Below are 19,800 nucleotides of genomic sequence, written 5' to 3' on the forward strand. Positions count from 1 at the left end.
GTCGTGTGAGGAGCACAGGAAGGATTTAGCTCACACTTGGGCGCCAGATAAAGCTTCTCGGAGGAAGTGAGTCCTAAGGAGGGAAGGGAGTCCTAAGGAGGGAAGGGAGTAAGCCAGACAAAAAAAGATGGCAGTGAAGGTGGGCCAGGAGTGTGTTTCAGGCACGTGTGAAGACCAAGAAGTGAGGGAGATCATGACTCACGCAAGGAGCACGAATGGCAAGACATAAGCCTAGAGACGAGAAGGGGCCACAAAATAAAACCAAGATTGCACTAACACTAGATTCAGCCATGACCTTGGTGTCCTATATCAGTGTGACCCCTGCTCCATCAGCAGGGCAGGACCTTCCACACAGTGTTAGGGAAAACCTCCGCTGCCCTTGGTGATATCTCCCTCCCCATGGAGGGTACTCCATTAACACTCCTCAACTCTTGCTGTACCTCACCCACCCCTCCATAGTGGGAAGGAAACAGCTTGATCTGATTGGTGGACTTGAAAGCAGCAGCTGCGCTCGCATAGCTGAACCCCGCTTCTCCTCTTCCTCTTTGGGAATCAGCCTGCCACAGGTCAGGGTCCTCTTCCGCTCTTTGCCTCTGTGAGAAGGGCCAGCCCCCATGGCAGTGGCCTGCAGGGCTCCAGCACAGCCAGTGAGGTCTGAATGGAGTCTGCCTCAGTTTCAGGTGCTGTATTCAGAAGCCCAGCTGCCTGCAGATATAAGCCACATTCGACAGTATCAGCTTTATTGGAAATAAAGGTCTATTTTTGTCTGCTATCTTTCTTACTCTTTCATCTCAACTGGTTCGGAATTCAGGCTAGGAAAGCCAGCCATCGTTTATTCTGCCTCTTCATATTCCCACCTCAGGGCAACTTAAGACCTGGTACTGTCATGCTCTTGAAATCTTATACTACAGCCTTATAAAAAACCCACCTCTTCTGGAGCAAATTTTATTTTATTTTATTTTTATTTTATTTTATTGAGTGCTGGATCTTGAAACCAAGTATTTGTAGAGCACTTACTCCAGCGCAAGTCGAGCTGGCTGACACGAGGACTCTTCGTGTGTCATCCTACAGAACAATGTCACCGAGGTATACTGTGTACAGAATGGCCTTGGTAGCAACCTTTATCCCAGCAAGTGACAGGCAGATGGCTACAGACACTGGAGGGTCTAGACTGTGGTTAACTTTATGTATCAACTTGGCTGGGCTAAGGGATGCCCAGATAGCTGGTAAAACATTTCTGGGTGTGTCTGTGAAGGTGTTTCTGGATGAGATTAGTATTTGCATCAGCAGACTGAGGAAAGAGGATCCAGCATCGCCAGTGTGGGTGGGGCACGATCCAATCTGTTGAGGGCTCGAATAGAACACAAAGGTGGAGGAAGGATGAGCCGTTGCTCTGTCTTCTTCAGCTGGGACGACAATCTTCTCCTGCCCTCAGACATCAAAGCTCCCGATTCTCAGCCTTCCGATTCTGGGCCTTGGTCTGAATTATACCGCCACCTTTCCTGGTTCACCAGCTGGTAGACAGTAGACTGTGACATTTCCCCACCTTCCTTAATCACACGAGCCAATTCCTATAATAAATCTCCTCTTACATAATCTCTATATATCCAATTGGTTCTGTTTCTCTGGAAAACCCTGACTAGATTTTAAGTCTAAAACCCCCTCCTGGAAACTTGCTATCGTAATGGCAACAGTGCAACATTGGCACGGGAACAAAGGAGATCCATTTGTAGGGGAAATTAACATATAATGACAGCAATTTCAAATCAGTGGGGCAAGGATGCCTTTTCCAATAAACGGTATTGGAACAAGTGACTGACCAAATGAGATATGACTAAAAGAATGTTCACAACCTAAAAGTTGAGAGCTATATTGTATTCGGCGGGCATACTAAGGACCTCAAGCCCGAGAGGCAGCATCTCAAGTAAACCTGAGAAACTGCTCCGAGGAGGCCAGGGGGAGGCAGGATATATAGGGGTTTTGCAGCAAAGGGCAGGTAGTCTGTAGGTCGAAAGATTACTGTTAATTAAAGAAAACCAGATATCTCACGTTAAGGAATTTAGGGCTTTTCTACGTATGGGAAGATGCAGGAGTCTGGGCTCACTGAAACCATTCCTTTGATATGCACCTCAGCTATCTGGGGCCAGGATCCTGTGTTTTCACATCCTGAGTCTCCTCAGGGCTCACTGTGGGGAGTGGCTGCAGTCTGACGGCTGCTAGATGGCAGGTATTCTTTCATCCCTGAGTTCCCTCAGGGCTCTCCAGCTCACCAAGGCGGTGGCTGCAATCCCTGAGGATTGTGACATCCTTTGTTTACAGATATGGCAGGAAGTATTTTATTTCTCAGAGAAAAGAGAGTAAGCCCCCACTACATGCAGAAACGTGTTCCAAATGGATTAAGGATTTTAAAAATACACTTAGAAGATTTAAATGTAAGGAGACAACAAAAATCCAAAATGTCTGCACAAATCTCTCTCAGCAATGTTTATTATGATGGCAAAAAGACAGGAACAATCTGGACGATGGGTTAATAGGGTACACTTAGCTAAATAATGGTACAGCCATACAAGAGGATATTATTATGCACCTGTTAAAAAGTGATACAGATCTCTATTCACTGATACAGAAAAATGAAATATTATTTAATCAAAAAAGCAGGCTACAGAGCAGCAATTGTATTTAAAGGGTCAAAGGCAACGATGCATTTAAATGGGTTCATTCAAATAAAACTGTAGCCCGTCATGCTGTCTACGCGTGTAAGTGCCTGGGTGGACACATGTCAAAATGTGAACAAAGGTCATCTCCAAAGGGTGGAAATGCAAGTACGTTTTATTATCTGCTTTCTCTTCTGCTGGTCTACGTTTTCTGCAATGAGTAGTTTACTTTTTTACAATGGAAACTTTTTTTATTTGGGGAAAATAAAAAGATGTTGCCACTAATCAGTGAATGAAAGTAAGTGATATGCTTCATTGTGCACAGATGCTGGCGAATATTGGTTCCCTGTGTGCGTAAACTGGGGCTGGAAGGAAGGCAATAAGACATAAGGCAAAACACTAAGAATCAGAATACCTCCCTATTACCTGTGAGGACCACATAGGTACCTCTGCCTTTAATATGCTGCTAGATGGGAAAGATCTGGAATTCTTATAGAGGGCACTCATGCCAAAATAAGAATTAAGCACTTAGGACTCCATACAGAGCTTAAGAATTTCAGAGGACAAATAAAAAGCTTCCAGACTTCATACAACCAGCCAAACTACACTGAGCAGTGTCTAGAATTGCTTTCCTTTTCCTGTTATTCATGTACTTTTAATTAAAATAACTGCATAATAAAGGCAAATTTCTTTCTGTTTGGGCTGAAGCTCCCCTTTGGCTTCTCAAAGGAGTCTCTTTCAAATCATGTTCTTTCCCTCCCCCAAGATCTTTCAATTATCCAAGCCTAGGGACTTTCAAGTTGTTAATCATCTAAAACTATGTCAGGCAACTTGCAAAAGTAAATTGTCGGGAACATGAGTCACTTAAAGATGAAAATTTACATGGATATCAAAAGAGGGGTTTTTTTTTTTTTGCAAATTTTATTTTAGGGAGCAGTTCCAACACTGTTTCTAAAAGACTGACGAGACCATTACTGCTGCCTTTTTCCCCTACCTTTGCCGTGTGGATGTGCTCTTTTCTCTGGCAGTACACAAGTAAACAGCATCTCCCCTATCCTAAATAAAATCTGAATTAGAGAAGTCTGGCCAACGACGCCTTACTGAGTCTGTAATGCCAACCTTTTACTACTTAAAGCAAAAAACACGCTTTTCGCCTTTGGGGAAAGAAAAATCAGAAACCCAGGAAATGTTATTTACTATCTTTTATTTATTTATTTATTTTTGCTAAGTGCTGTAAATGTTACACTGAGACCTTAAGGATAAATTAAGGGCTGCAGAGGATTAAAAAACAAACAAACCTCAGGCAGTACTTTGAGAACTGACATGATCCAGATGATTTTTTAGGCCATTACATAATCGCAAACACCTGGAGAATTGCCGTGGGTGGTTGAGGGGATTGGGAGTGTTATGTTTAAACTGGAGACTTGCATGTGTCTAATTAAGTAAGAAATCTGTAATTTGAAACAGGTGTTTTCTTAAAGGACTTGCCGTGCTTCCTGGTCCTGCTGCATCCTTTCCTGGTCCTAAACTTTCCACGGGTCTTTACGAAATATTTGTGCTTCCTTGTCAGTTCTTATTTGTTTCTGTGTTTGTTTGTATTTGGAAAGAGAAAGACACAAACCCACAACAGTAATGAAAGTAAAGCATTACCTGCAATATGAAGTTTAGAGAAGGTGTACCTCAAGGAGCTATAAATGAATCCTGAAGAACTACAACACTGAACAGAGTTTGTTGTTTCTGGTTGGTATTTAGGAAGAAGAGTGTCATGACCTCATTCCCTGTTACAGATGCAAAACACACTCTTTAAAAGAAAAAGGTTATATTATAGATTAAACTCTGTTTTCTTTTAATTTCCATTTGCCCTAAAATGGTGCCCTTTTCTCTATTGGTAGCTGAGTAGGAAAAAGAGAAAAACAAAACAAAAACACGGGTTGAGGTCATGGCTGATGAGAGAGGCCGGCAGGGAACATCTTGCGTAATCGAAGCGGCTAACTGGTCTTCAAGGACAGAAACAGCATGTTTGAATCCATACGATCCAGGACCCGACTTATTTTACAAAAATGTCTTAATTTCTTGAGCAATCACTGAGAAACCTAGAAATTCACACCCCGCCCCCAAGTTGGCTCATCCAATCACGACCCCACAAAAACACCTTCGCAAGTGCCAGAAGGTTGTTTGCACAAAAGAGGAAAAGAGAAGCAACATGGTTTAGGTATTCAGCCAAGGGGCAAACCCAAACCTTTTAACGCTCTGCCACAACCCCCGGAGACGCCCCCTGCTGGTGAAGCCCTGCCTCGGGAGCCACTCGGGCACTGGAGCCTGGGTGGGAACCTGGGCTTTGCCACTTACTTGCCAGGTGTGAGATGTGGGGTGAAGGCCTTAACTTCTCGGAGGCTCAGTTTCTTCACTTACAACAGGGACCTAGGCAATGAGCTCACCGAGCATGGTGAGGGATAACCCAGGTGATGTGTGCAAAGCACATAACAAGTGTTCAGTAAGTTCTAGAATCAGCACGTTTGCCACATTCCTCGAGCAGAGATCCTGTTCATGGGTCCTCCCTCTGGTCCTCACTGGAGCTTCCTGGAATGATTTCCCCCAATATTCTCATGGTTTGCGTCCTTACTTCGTTCAGGCCTCTGCTCAGATATCACTGCCTAGAGACTTCCCTTGCACTCCAGTGGTTAAGACTTAGCCTTCCAATGCAGGGGGTGTGCATTCGATCCCTGGTCGGGGAGCTAAGATCCCACATGCCTCACGGCCAAAAAACCAAAACAGAAAACAGAAGCAATACTGTAACAAATTCAACAAAGACTTTAAAAATGATCCACATCAAAAAAAAAAAAATGTCACTGCCTAAGAGAGGCCACCCCCAACCAGGTCATCTAACTGGTCAATCTATTCTCAATCCTCCGACTCTGTTTCTTCTTCCTACCTTTTTCATGAAGGGCACTATATTATATAATTATTTGGTTATTCATTTATTATCTGTCTTCCCTAAGAAAATGCAACCTCCCTGAAGGCTAGAACATATAGCTGACACTGAAGATGGATGGATGGATGGATGGAAGGAAGGAAGGAAGGAAGGAAGGGCAGCATCTTGTATTTGCATAGCATTTCAGCACTTAAAAAGCATATGATCCTGGGAATATATTATCACCTACACGATACTGATGAAAACATTGTGGCTTAGTGTGATTAAGTTTACACCATTAATAGTAGCAGAGAAAGGACTTAACATTTTCTGTCTCTGAGAATAAAACTATTTTCACTCTCCCACAATGTCCCACAGATGCTGGCGCCATCTTGGCAGTAACACAGGTGTTGTGAGCACAGCGCCTGCCTTGGAGGAGACGGCTGATGGGAGCTGCAAGAGGAGCCAGCGCTGCCAACTGCGAGGGCTTCAGGCAACCTGGCACCTCTGGCAAAGAAAGGGTCCTTGCTATTGTATACAAAGCTGAAAACAGGCCTCGGGATTCCCAGGTGAAGTGGAGAAGAGGTTGATGGAGGGCCAGGCAGCCCCGTGATCCCGCGATGAGGTGATCACGGGATCCTTCTTTGGTGTGGACGTTGACAAGTTCTACCCAACAACGTCTAACTACAGAGCAATGAACAAATGACTTGAAAGCAACTCTCCTTTTCTATTTTTCTGTTGCTCCCCTCACAAAAGTCTCCCAAATTTACTAATTTTCCTTTCACCCTGAATAAAATTTCAGACATGCACATCGAGGTTCTATGATGATCACATTCCCAAATCTACTCAGGCTGAATTGCAAACTTCCTGAGAATCTTCCAGCTGCTTCTAGAACCCCAGATTCAGACATGCCCTTCCTCTTCAAACTCCACTCAGGATTCAACCCTTTGGGGGAATCTCTTCAGACAAACTACCCCTGGCTCCCCATGTCGTCAGGCCAGCCTCTTAACTGATACCACCTACATCTTGTAAAACTGTGGTCAAGGCGTTCACGTCCATTGTTTCATCTCCCATGTTATACTGAAGGGGCTTCTAGGGAATGGTGTGCCAGCTTCTACAATTACCCCAATTTCCCACATACAAAAGCACTATGTCGGGCTCCCCTGGTGGCGCAGTGGTTGAGAATCTGCCTGCTAACGCAGGGGACACGGGTTCGAGCCCTGGTCTGGGAGGATCCCGCATGCCGCGGAGCAACTAGGCCCGTGCGCCACAACTACTGAGCCTGCGCGTCTGGAGCCTGTGCTCCGCAACAATAGAGGCCGCGATAGTGAGAGGCCCGCGCACCGCGATGAAGAGTGGCCCCCGCTTGCCACAACTAGAGAAAGCCCTCGCACAGAAACGAGGACCCAACACAGCAAAAATTAATTAATTAATTAAAAAAAAAAAAGCACTATGTCTGTACCCAGCGGAAAAGTGGGTACTTCGAAGCACTGTTGCTTAAGAGTGCCCTCTGCTGCTCCTTATGATGTGTGCTCACTGTTTTTCTAAAATCAGTTCTCGCCAAACCAGGGAGCTGTCTGGCTAAAAGATTCACCAATGACTAAGTATGTCTTCCAGCCCAAGCGCGTTGTCTCTGCTCAAAGAACACGTGTCCATGGGGCAGGCTGCCCTCTATTCATCAAGGGAGGGGATGTGCTGTGGTGTAGAAGTGAGTTTTCCTCTAGTTAAAAGCTGTCAAGGTCAACACCCAAGAAACAAAGGCCTGAAACGCTCCTCCGCACACATGGTCCTCGGCAGGCTTGGGGCTCACAGGGCTCTTACAGAGACAGAGTTAAGGGAATCATGTCGATTTCCCTCTTGTTTTAATATTTTGTTAAAATTTCATTATAATAATATTTAATTTAATTAAGCAGGTGACACCTTTTGGTGGGTGATTTCTTACTATTCCTGATTCAATTCATTGTAAGGATCTAATTTCTGAATGTTTCAGTGAATGTGTTCATTGCACTTGATGTTATTGGGCCACAGTTCTCGGGATTTTGGACTTCAAGAAGCAATAAAACACTTTATAATAAGGGGGTGTGATACAGAGATGCCAATTTTTGTCTTTCTTTTGTCTTTTTTTTTGCAGTACGCGGGCCTCTCACTGCTGTGGCCTCTCCCATTGCGGAGCGCAGGCTCAGTGGCCATGGCTCACGGGCCCAGCCGCTCCGCAGCATGTGGGATCCTCCCGGACCGGAGCACGAACCCACGTCCCCTGCATCGGCAGGCGGACTCTCAACCACTGCGCCACCAGGGAAGCCCTTTCTTTTGTCTTTTTAAATAATCCTTTAATTTTGGAATATTTTTTAATCTCATTTTCTTTTTATTTTATTTCAGCCTGCACAAGAGAAAATGTCATCACAAACTCATAAACAGGAAGTTAGAAAGCACCCAAGGGGAACACAATGATTATCCCTTCCCTACCTTCAGGGAGCTACTGGTAATTCCACCAGGGAGGACACTACTAAAACATGTAGCTAAGAGAAGCGAATGCTGCAGAGAAGTACAATTAGTCCCACTGGACACAGAAGAAAGATCAATCCTGATGAGGATGAATCTAGAGGAATGGGGGAGTAACTCATGGAGAAGGCAGCCCCCTCAGCTGGTCCCTAAAGGACTGAAATATTGGGGAAAAGCTGGGGTGGGTGGGGCAAAACGGTACAGAGAAGGAGAAAAAGAATCTTTAGGTTGTAATAAAAGGTCATAAGCAACTAAAGCACCATTTTGTTAATTATCATGTTATTCCTCATCATGAATGGTCTCCTTGTGGCTACAAGTTGTTCAATGATTGGTCCTTAAATATCCCAGCAGTCAACCAACCCAATCCATTTCCTCATTATACTGGAAGTTCAGAGAAGTGAGAGCATTACTTTGAACTTATGGGCAGGAAAATCCAGGTCCCTGAACCATGAGAGCAGTGGGTCCCACACTAAGTTACAGAAGAAGTATGAGGTGCTCACAGTTTGAGGATCTGTGCCACCTGCGCAACCTCACTTCAAATGCTATGAACGTGTCTATGTATTGAAACACCATCAGATGTACAGAATGGGAACTTTGTTCCAGGAGTGGGAGCATGGAAGAGTGGACCGGTGTGGGCCTGGGATCAGAGGGGCCCACCTGCCTTGTACGGGCCGTGAGCTTGACAAGTCATCACTTCTCTGGCCTCTGTTTCCTCATCTGTAAAATGGGGGGTGGGCATGTGTGCTAACAATTCCTGCTTTTCAGGGTTGCTGTGAGGTTTAGAGCTAATGCAGACACAGCACGTGAAGCGTCCCATACAACAGGGAGCTAATATTACTGCGCGGCAAATTTCCTTTGCATTTACTCCTGCATGTTCAGGCATCTCACTTGAAAAGAGTGTACTGACGGGTAACTCTGAAGCAGCTTTGCTAATGGTGCTCAACATTTGGAAGAAGCTTTTTGTCACGTAATGATCTATGTTAATTTATTTTAGACTTATCTTTGGTCTCACTTAAGAAGCATTATTTTATATTTGGTAACATAAAAGAATGTTTAACGACTAGTATATAGTCTTTATTACATCCCGCTTCAATTTGTCTACTTAAGAACTCTAGGAATGTAGTCTCTCAGACACGAATGGTTTCTGTTTGTAATTGGAATCGGGCTGGGGAGTGGGGCAGATGGGGAAATTGGTTGGGAAAATATTTTGACTACTTTCAAAGAATATTTCCATTAAACTGCTTCTTTCCCTCATATGACCTATGCTGGGAGCTGTCCTGAGCACTGCAGGGTATTCAGCAGCATTCCTGGCCTCTACCCACTAGATGGCAGTAGCACCCTCCAGTTGGTATAACCAGCATGGTCTCCAGACATTGCCACAAGACCCCGTGCGGACAAAATCACCCCCAGTTGAGAACCACTGACACAGTCTAAAAGCCAGACTTTTAGACTAAAGATCTTCCCTGAAACCCTCCCAGACTTGTTAGAAATGCTAGCTTCTCCCTCAGAATGCAAAACTACATCAGTTGGACCTCTCTGGTTCCTCCTTAATCATTTTCTAACTTTCTTACAAACTGGAAGTCCTCTGCCCCCACTTGTAAACTCATGCACACGCATCCGTGTATACACACACACACAATTATAGTTTCCTTTCGGACAGGGAACACGTTGAGGAGGAGAAGGTTATGCTTTTTAATTTGAGGCCCTTTTAAATTTCATGGGCACCCCAATGGTGCACAAATGTTTCCTACAGGAAGCTGCCCCTAGATCACACCCCAACCACCTTCCACTCTGGCGTATGTTATTAACTTATCTGGTTGACTGGAATAGAACACAAACGAGCTCGATTTCATGTGGAGAAGGCCGCCCCAAGGTGAAGGCCTCAGCAAGAGTTCCTGGAGAGCAAGTGGGCGCCAGGACCTTCATCGACCATGACAGAGAACACGGTTTATCTTCAAATGTGGCGTGTGAAGAGGGAATTTTGAAAATATATTTTAAACAACCAATATACATGCTCCAAATTCTAATGGTACAAAGAGAAAAAGAGGGTTAGAGTGAAAATTAACTCTTTCCCACTCTCCCTCATCACCCAGTAACCTTCCCTGGAAGGTACATTATCAGCTTCTTGGGTGTCCTTTGAAGAGAGAATCTAGGCACTCCCAAGAATCAAAGTATGAGTGGAATCAACCCGAATGTCCATCATGAGATGACTGGATAAACAAAATGTCACACAGCCATACAATGGACTATTAGCCATAAAGGAATACGGTTCTGACACCTGCTACAACATGGATGAAGCTTGAAAACATTACGCTAAGTGAAAGAAGCCAGGCACAAAAGGCCACGTACTGTAAGATTCCTTTTATATGAAGTGTCCGGAACAGGCAAACCCACAGAAACACAAAGTTTCAGAGGTTGTCAGAGGTTGGGGGACATGGTGATGCGACTGACTGCTAATGGGTGACAGCTTTCTTTTGGGGAGTGATGAAAATGTCTAGAATCAGTGGTGAGACTTGCACAATCTTACGAATATACTAAATTTTCAAAAAAGCTTTGTGAATATGTATTTTTATCTGCCGTTATATGTCTTCTCTCTAAGCACCATCTTCTTTCGGTATTGTTACATGAATTCTGTAATTCTGTTTTCTTTGCATCAACGTAATCTGTGGAAGTCATCATTCATTCAGAGAATCCCCCTTCCCCACAATAAATAATAAACCATTTTGGGAAAAGAATAAAGGTACAGTCTTTGCTCTTTATACAAATCCCACATTATGCCGTAACAATTTTGTACCTTGCCTCTGTCACTTTCCAACTATCATGGAGATGATTCTTTATCAGGACCTATCAAGCTGTGACATTCTTCTACCAGCTGCGTAGTATGTCATTATATGCACACATGTATGTAAACCACTAGTTCTCAACTGGCGGCAATGTGGTGGCCTCCCTGCCCAAAGTGCACAACTGGCAATAATACCTGGAGACATTTTTTCTTGTCGCCACTGGAGGTAAGGGGGGTGCTATCGGTATCCGGTGAGAAGGGGACGGCATGCAGCGGAACAACCTACAATGCACAGACCCCCACAGCAAAGAATGATCCAACCAAAATGTCAATAGCGCCAAGGGTGAGAAACCTTGATTTAAACAGACCACGATTCATGAAAATTTAAATTATTTATAATATCTGCTTTTATAAATAATGTTGCATAATATTCCACCTTCCAGACATACAAAAATTTCCTTACATATAATCTCCACATATATAATCATTTCCCTTTTATTTTGGATACTTACTCTGTGCCTTTTTTTCTTTTTTTGACTTTTTAATATTGCACTGGAAGAAACATTTGTATAACAAGCCTCTGTTCTTATGTTGGTTTTGTTTTTGTTTTTTTTCAGGAAATTATTAGACTCCTAGAAGTAGGATAATTGGATTAAAGGAGAAGAACTTTTTGCCCTGGAATTATAAAGGGTCTTATTGCTACTATGAATGGGACTGCCCCCCCCATTATATCTGGCTATTGCCTTTGGGCAGGAAAGTGGGTGATTTTTGCATAGTTATTTTCTATCCATTTCTATCCATTCTATCTATTAAAAAATTAATATTTTCTATTAATAAGAGGTTTTGGTTGATGTTCTTAGCATGGTGGTGCCGAGGGGTGTCCTGGGGGTGAGGGTGGCTTTAGCTTCCTTCCTATAATCTGTTAGTGTCACCCCCAATTCACGCCAAATAAACGTATACGCTAAAATCCATACGCTGCACTGTAACGGTAACTTCAGAACAAGTCCTGTGCCCTCCAACGTGCTCCAATCACATCACCACCCAAAGCTGGATGCAGCCACCGTGGGGTTTCATTTTATTAGCATATTACCTACAAATAAATAATTTGTCCTCCTCCTTTCCAATAGCTCTCTTATTAATAGCGTCAAAGCTTCCAGAACCATATTCAATCGTGGTGGTGCTGGTAGACATTCTCATCTTTTTTCTCACAGTGACAGGAACGTGTCAATACCTCCATGTTAGAGATGAAAGAGGATGTTCCTTGAACAACAGTCTGATGCTCAGAAAATATCCTTCTTTCCTACCTTTCCTAGAGTATTTTTTTTTCTTTCCAGAATGGATTTTTTTAAACGTTATGTTTTTATAATTAAATTTATTTACTTATTTATTTTTGGCTGTGTTGGGTCTTCTTTGCTTTGCACAGGCTTTCTGTACTTGCAGCGAGCAGGGGCTACTCTTCGTTGCGGTGCATGGGCTTCTCATTGCGGTGGCTTCTCTTGTTGTGGACCACGGGCTCTAAGTGCACAGGCTTCAGTAGTTGTGGCTCGCGGGCTCAGTAGTTGTGGTGCACAGGCTGTAGAGCGCAGGCTCAGTAGTTGTGATGCACAGGCTTAGTCACTCCACGGCATGTGGGATCTTCCTGGACCAGGGCTCAAACCCGTGTCCCCTGCATTGGCAGGCCGATTCTTAACCACTGCACCAGCGAAGTCCCTCCAGAATGGATTTTGAGTTCAATCAAGCTTTTTTTTTCCCCCAGCTTTGATTCAACGATGGTATGGCCTGAGTTTGAAAGTGCAACGCAAACTAGAAAAAACAGGCCACGTGGGAGACGGGAGGTTTGGGTCCAGTTTTAAGTTTTAGGTGTGAATCAACAGAACCCTACCCTTCCTCTAGAGGTATTGTTCAGAGGTTGCATGCAAACGCTGCTGGCTGCCAACCAGTAAATGCCAGTCTGGCTTTTCTGATGGGCACACCCTTGGAAACAGAGCGGGTTTGTTCTCCTGAACAAAATCAAAGAATCTGCTGAGGCTTGTGGTGAAAAACTTGATAAAACATTTCTAAGCCCAACTAAGGACAGAATGGAGACCATCCTAAAACATTCCTGCGAAGCAGGCAGGACGGTTCCTCCTAACGTTCTTCAACTGAAGCAGAAATGGTCAACCACGTTGGTTTCCCCAGGACAGAGGGGTTCCTAGGAAAAGGGGCCTTTCAGTGCTAAAACCTGGAAAGTCCTGAGGCTATAATTTAAAGGATGATTTTGAAAGGTACAAAATGGTAGGTGAAGGGTTCATCAACAGTGTGTGAACTTGAAGCACTTCTCTTTCAGGCAAAATTAAACTTGGGCAGGGCGTGGATTAAAAAGGAAGAGTGTTGCGCATTTTTTCAGATGGTTCTTTGTTCTGAGCATATAGAGTTGCCCTAAACAAATCAAGATATCAGGCCTGACCAGAAATAGGTAACTGCAAAATCATTCCACCCTTTACCACTTGGCCTTTCAAAACAATGCTCCCCGGAGTCCAAACTACAGGCAGGAAATATTGCGTGCATTTTCCCCTTTGTCTTGGTACCACCAGCTGTGCCTCCTCCAGGGCCTTCCTTCTTCCTCAACTTTTATGCAAGTTTTTAACAGAATATATTTCGCTATCTAAACCGAAGAGTTAAGTTTTAGAAAATGATTAGCCATTAACTCAGTAAAATCAGGTTCTTGTTCCTAGCTCATAGAGTTATAATATTTCTTGGATAAAGAAGATGTGGTACACATATACAACGGAATACTACTCAGCCATAAAGAAGAATGAAATAATGTCATTTGCAGTAACATGGATAGCCTAGAGATTATCATACTAAGTGAAGTAAGTCAGGAAGAGAAAGACAAATACCGTATGATATCACTTATATGTGGAATCTAAAATATGACACAAATGAACTTATCTATGAAACAGAAACAGACTCACAGATATAGAAAACAGATTTGTGGTTGCCAAGGTGGGGGTGGGGGAGGGACGGATTGGGAGTTTGGGATTAGCAGATGCAAACTACTATATATAGGATGGATAAACAACAAGCACCTACTGTATAGCACAGGAAACTATATTCAATATCCTGTGATAAACCACAATGGAAGAGAAAATGAAAAAGTATATATATATATTTATAGACACACACACACATATATATAACTGAATCACTTTGCTGTACAGCAGAAATTAACACAACATTGTAAATCAACTATACTTCAATTAAAAAATAATATTTCTGGTTTGGAGGGTCATCTAGATAAGTGACTCCTAGGTTGAGTTGGCACCTGAGGTTCCAGGTGATACCACTGCTGGTTCACGGATCACACTTGGGGTAATAAGAATTTTGCAGGATAATATTCTCCACATTTCTTTGATCATGTATCACTATTAGTTTAAAAAATTATGAGCAGGGACTAAACAACATATATTTAGTTCTATTTTATATTCATGTGTTAGTCCAGCATAATTTCAGTTTTCTTTAAAAATATAAACATGAGTTCTAATATTTTATTTCAGCACAGCACTGACTCATCTCGCACAAAGCCTATTTTGAGGGCCATTTATCTTGATAACATACCCATTATGTTAACATGCAGTGCATGCTTGTATTTCTCCAGGCATAAGAAAATCACTGATCCAGGGGACCTATTCCATCTTTGCATAAGAAATTGTTAAAAAGGGCTTCCTTCTATTGGGTTGTATCTATGCTTTGTAACTAAAGGTCTACCTTTGGGGGCGTGCAAAACAAGCCAAATCCTTGTTAACACTATTTCAACTCCTATCATTGAAAAGGGCCTGATTTCCTTAATATGCAAAGAGCATTTATAAAGCAATAAGAATAATACCACCAACCCAACAGAACAAAATAGGCCAAGAATATAAACATGTATGGTAAAAAGATGCTTAAAAATGCAAAGAAGGGCTTCCCTGGTGGCACAGTGGTTAAGAATCTGCCTGCCAATGCAGGGAACATGGGTTCAAGCCCTGGTCCGGGAAGATCCCACAGGCCACGGAGCAACTAAGCCCGTGCACCACAACTACTGAGCCTGCGCTCTAGAGCCAGCGAGCCACAGCTACTGAGCCCACAGGCCACAACTATTGAAGCCCACATGCCTAGAGCCTGTGCTCCACAACAAGACAAGCCACTGCAATGAGAAGCCCATGCACCGCAACAAAGAGTAGCCCCCGCTCACCACAACTAGAGAAAGCCCACACACAGCAACGAAGACCCAATGCAGCCAAAAATGAATGAAAAGATATCCAACCTTGCTCAGATAAGAAAAATTCAAATTAAAACTGATGAAGCATTATTTTTCACTTGTCAAAATGGCAAAGATAAAGAAAAGTTGGGTAAATATATTGTGTTGGTGATGCTGAAGGAAAACAAGTACCCTCATACGTTGCTCTGGTCATGTCAACTGGTGCAATTTCATGGCAGATGCTTAATGAAGCCATCAAAGATTAGTCTTTTGTTTTTGTTTTTTTTTTTGCGGTGCGCGGGCCTCTCACTGTTGTGGCCTCTCCCGTTGCGGAGCACAGGCTCCGGACGCGCAGGCTCAGCGGCCATGGCTCATGGGCCCAGCCGCTCCGCAGCATGTGGGATCTTCCCGGACCGGGGCACGAACCCGTGTCCCCTGCATCGGCAGGCGGACTCTCAACCACTGCGCCACCAGGGAAGCCCCAGATTAGTCTTTTTTTAAACATTGGGAAACTGTTAACAGTATAATGTTAGGAAATAAAAAAGACACAAAACATATACAGCATACCAGAAAAAAAAGTACTGGAAGAACAATAGCAATGCCTATTTCTGGATGGTAAGGTAATAGGTGATTCTAACTCTGTTCTTTATACTAATTAGCATTTTCAAAATTTACAACAAGCCTGTAGAAAATGCTCCAGGGAGGAGGTGAGGAGAGCCTAGAAGTGCACCTGGTTTTGAACTGCAGACTATTGAAGTTCACAGTAAGAGACAGCTGGGTCCTTAGCTTACCTACACTCCTGGGGGAAACTGGTACAATCGATTCTAGTTATTTACAGTAGCGATGTTCTATAAAGTTGCCATGATCACTGAATGAGCCAACACTGAACCTCTGCTCCTGGGGAAATAAAGGGCTACGTTCCTGCGAGCCTCAAGTCACAACCAAGAATCAATACGTAACCTCCTGTTATGTGTGCTTCTGTTTAAAGACACCTTACTGAATATATATCACTGATTCATTAACACTGAACTCACGGCCAGCAGCAGTGTAACTCACGCCTGAAAGAAGCGTCTCTGACACACGTATTTTCTCCATGAGGCCCCTCACAGCCTTCTTGCACTTAGGATCACTGGACAGCACTTAAAACAGCGAGATCACCAACAAAAAGCACAAAAATGTGGCACTAAATAGACCTCAAGAAGGACACCTGTTTGCAGTATGAGAGCTGAAACAAGAAGGCAGAGCATCGTCTTGCTGACCCTCAGCTGAGAGCATGTGCACATTGGGCTGCTCTGCGCATGCCGGTCAATGACGGCGCAAGCACCACAGTTACAAATACATTTAGTGAGTAGGTGAATTCACGAATATAGAATCTACAGATGATGAGGGCTGGCTATAGTTACAATTACACTTTTCAGGAAAATGCTTTACTCAAAAGTAAAGAGCCGAAAATCGATATTCTACAGCTGGACCCCTTCCCAGAGTAGTTTAACATTGAGCACTGTACAATTTATAAATTGTAACTTAGAAAGGAAATTAGGGACTTCCCTGGAGCGGGTTTGATCCCTGCTCAGAGAACTAAGATCCCGCATGCAGCGTGGTGTGGCAAAAAAAAAAAAGAAAGGAAATTAAATTTTCTTTCAATAATGGAAAGGAAAGCAACGTGTTTCATCATTCATTTTATTTAATATATTTGTCGTCTTCAGCAGAAACCTTCTCTTTTTACTATTCAATTAAATTCAGCCAGGAGTGACTGAGAATCTCCACCAGGAGAACATGGAGATGGGCGGGATGATGTGAGCTGAAGAAACTTACAGTCCTCTTGGGTGTGGGAGGGGGAGGTTGAGGCAATTCCTCATTTTAATACAAAACAGAATATGATCAAGGCCACCATAAATATCTAACATGTATGAGTGGAAAAATCTAATGCTACGGCGGCCAAACGAAGGAGAAAGGGTTTCCTCTCGGGACTGTCTGGAAAACATGATGGAGACAGTAATATCTGAAAAGATCTTGAAGGATTAGTAAAATGGTAGCTGGAGCTGTGGGATGGAGTGGTGAGAATGTCCTGATACCAGAGGCAGAAGAGCACAGTCAGAACTCAGCATCAGTGTAGGTGAGGTGAAAAGCATGCCTTCCATTACGCTGTAAAGCAAGGCACAGTGGCCCCGAAGTGGTCACAGAGAAGAGAACCAGAAGGCAAATGGCTAAGTGACAAATGGAAACCAGCCCAACGACCTTAATCCTTCATACTGTTTCCAGAAGCTTCTAGGCTTATTCTATTTTCACACTGCAGAGGTTTACTCTTTACCTGTCCATCTTTTACATCCTTAACTAAACCCCATACTGGAGGCAAGCAGGGGTCATGCCTCATTCTTCATTAGCCTCCCCTTCCTCTGCCTCTGCCCAGTTCCCCCAACACACAAACACACACATCCCAACATACAAAAGATCACCTGACACCATGCTTCATGTCACCAGACATCAATAAATATTTGCTCATTCAGTAGTGGACTTGACAAACACACTAAGCCCTGGTCTGTTTCCTTAGAATACAGGTTTTCCTCAGGGAGCAGGTGACTGAACTTGGCTGGGAACTGTCCCTGCATCTTTCCCCACAGTATCTGTGTGTGTGGAGAATGGGAATCTTTGAAAGGGCCCCAATATTATATTACACATTCTTATTTTCTCACTGAACTAAAACTGAAAATAAGTGTTCAGCAGAATCTATAGACTTTACAGTTAAATTTGTAAATGTATATATTTGGCCTTAAAATTCTAATTTTTAGGCCATGTTCTGTTTCGGCCCCTTGATTCTGTAACTCCTTAGAACTGAGTTAAATACTAACAGTGTTCTTGGATTGTCTTTTGGGGTGTAAAATATTACACTACATGAGATTAAACATTTCTGAAAATTCTTGAAGAGAAGCAGGTTTTCATATAAAAGTATTTTAATCACATCTTAAATTGTTTCTTCTACCTCCAATAAATTATTTTAATTATATAAATACTTTAAGAAGCCAATTCTTGCCTTTTTTAACTGCTCAGATAGGAATAGATCCAGTGGCACAAATTCAAACAAATTCAAAGAAGATTAAACACAGTAAATATTTAAATTTGAATATATTTCATGTAAAATAGATATTACAATTCTGTTAACAACCAGTCTATAGCCAGGAACTTATAAATTAATTTTTGCCTATTATTCATTGCTCTTAAATTTGAATTTTCTATTAGAAGTGATTACTAATTTTAAGAACAGAGGTAAATTTTAAAATACACAATTCTGTGGTCAAATTCTTTTACTTACTATTTCAAAACCTCGGTGCGGGTGATCAGGAAATCCACCTGGTCTACCGCCTTTAAATTCATCAAACAGTAAAAATGGATCCAGATGTTTTAACTGAAAAAAAAAAAAAAATCCAGCAGATTAGATGTGCCTTTTAAGCCACGCTACTCGGGGCTACATTCAAGAAGAGATCTAGCAAACCTAATTAAAAATGATTTGACTAATGAGCAACTTTTTGCAATGCTAGTTGCTTTCAGGAAAGAACTCCTTACACACCCACACACACATACACACACACACACACACACAAACACGGATTCACTAAGTTAAACAGTTGACATTTTATGAGAAGTGGACAATTTATGATTGTCTAAGATCTGAATAGTCAAGCACAATTGAGATACAGTCTATATATAAACAGATTCATCACAGGGGAACAGACTAGAACATCAATTACTGTGCTGTGATGATAAATGCTCTGGAGAAAGACAACACACAGGAGCGTAGGGTGGGATCAGGGAAGGTTCTACCAAGGAGGTGTCACTTGAGCTGGGTCTTGAAGTACATGTAGAAGTTAATCAAGAAGTGGGAGAAGGAAGAATATTCTAAATGAAAGAGCAGAGAAGCAGCTCGGCAAACTTGAAAAACTGCAAGGAAACTACTGAAGCAAAAGATGCACATGGATTTATGATGAGAGATGGGCTGAGGATACAGGCCAAATCTTAAAGGAGTTTGGGTTTTATCCTGAAGGTGATAGGTTTTCATCAGGTTGACACGATCAGATCTAGAAAGACCACCCTAGCATACATGTGGAAGATGGTCTGGAAAAGGAAGAGACGTGAGGCAAAGAATATTCAGAAGGTGATTTCAACAGTCCACATGCCGCGGAGCGGCTGGGCCCGTGAGCCATGGCCACTGAGCCTGCACGTCCGGAGCAAAAAGGAAGAGCATGAGATCCCTCCCAAATTTCTAGCTATGGGGCCTGGGAGGACAGTAGGGCCATCCAGAAGCACAAGAAACATAACAGAAGCAGCAGCCTTGAAGTAGTCAAGGTGACTTCATTCTAGGTCACGTTGAGTTTGAGATATGTATATAAATATTTATATAAATAGAACTATGAATATTCAGTGTCCAGTATATTGTGCAAAAGCTAGATGGCAACTGAAGATAAATCTTGAGCCCAAATTAGAGGCAGAAACAGATTTGGCTGTCATCAGCGTATCTTTATGTTCATCTTGGTTATTCTTGGCCATTTGTTAGTCTACACAAATTTTAGAAAACTTAAAAACATATACAAACAAAAATGTTAGACTTTTGATTGGACTTGCTTTGAATCTATGGATCAATTTGGGAAGAAATGACATTTATATAATACTGAGTTTTCCTACTCATAAACATGGTTATCTCCATTTATTCAGGCCTTTGAAAATGTCTTTCAATAGG

The 19,800-nt window shown here is 42.7% G+C and overlaps 1 protein-coding gene across 1 annotated transcript in view; it reads right to left on the bottom strand.

Annotated features, from left to right (window-relative positions):
• The window catches only part of PIR (pirin), a 99,502-nt gene that overhangs the window by 63,629 nt on the left and 16,073 nt on the right, over positions 1-19,800 (bottom strand). Inside the window, 1 exon segment of the mRNA XM_033427931.2 lies at positions 18,379-18,471. Within this exon segment, the coding sequence (XP_033283822.2) occupies positions 18,379-18,471 (93 nt within the window).

This window comes from Orcinus orca, chromosome X, assembly GCF_937001465.1.
Source record: "Orcinus orca chromosome X, mOrcOrc1.1, whole genome shotgun sequence".
NCBI lineage: Eukaryota > Metazoa > Chordata > Mammalia > Artiodactyla > Delphinidae > Orcinus > Orcinus orca.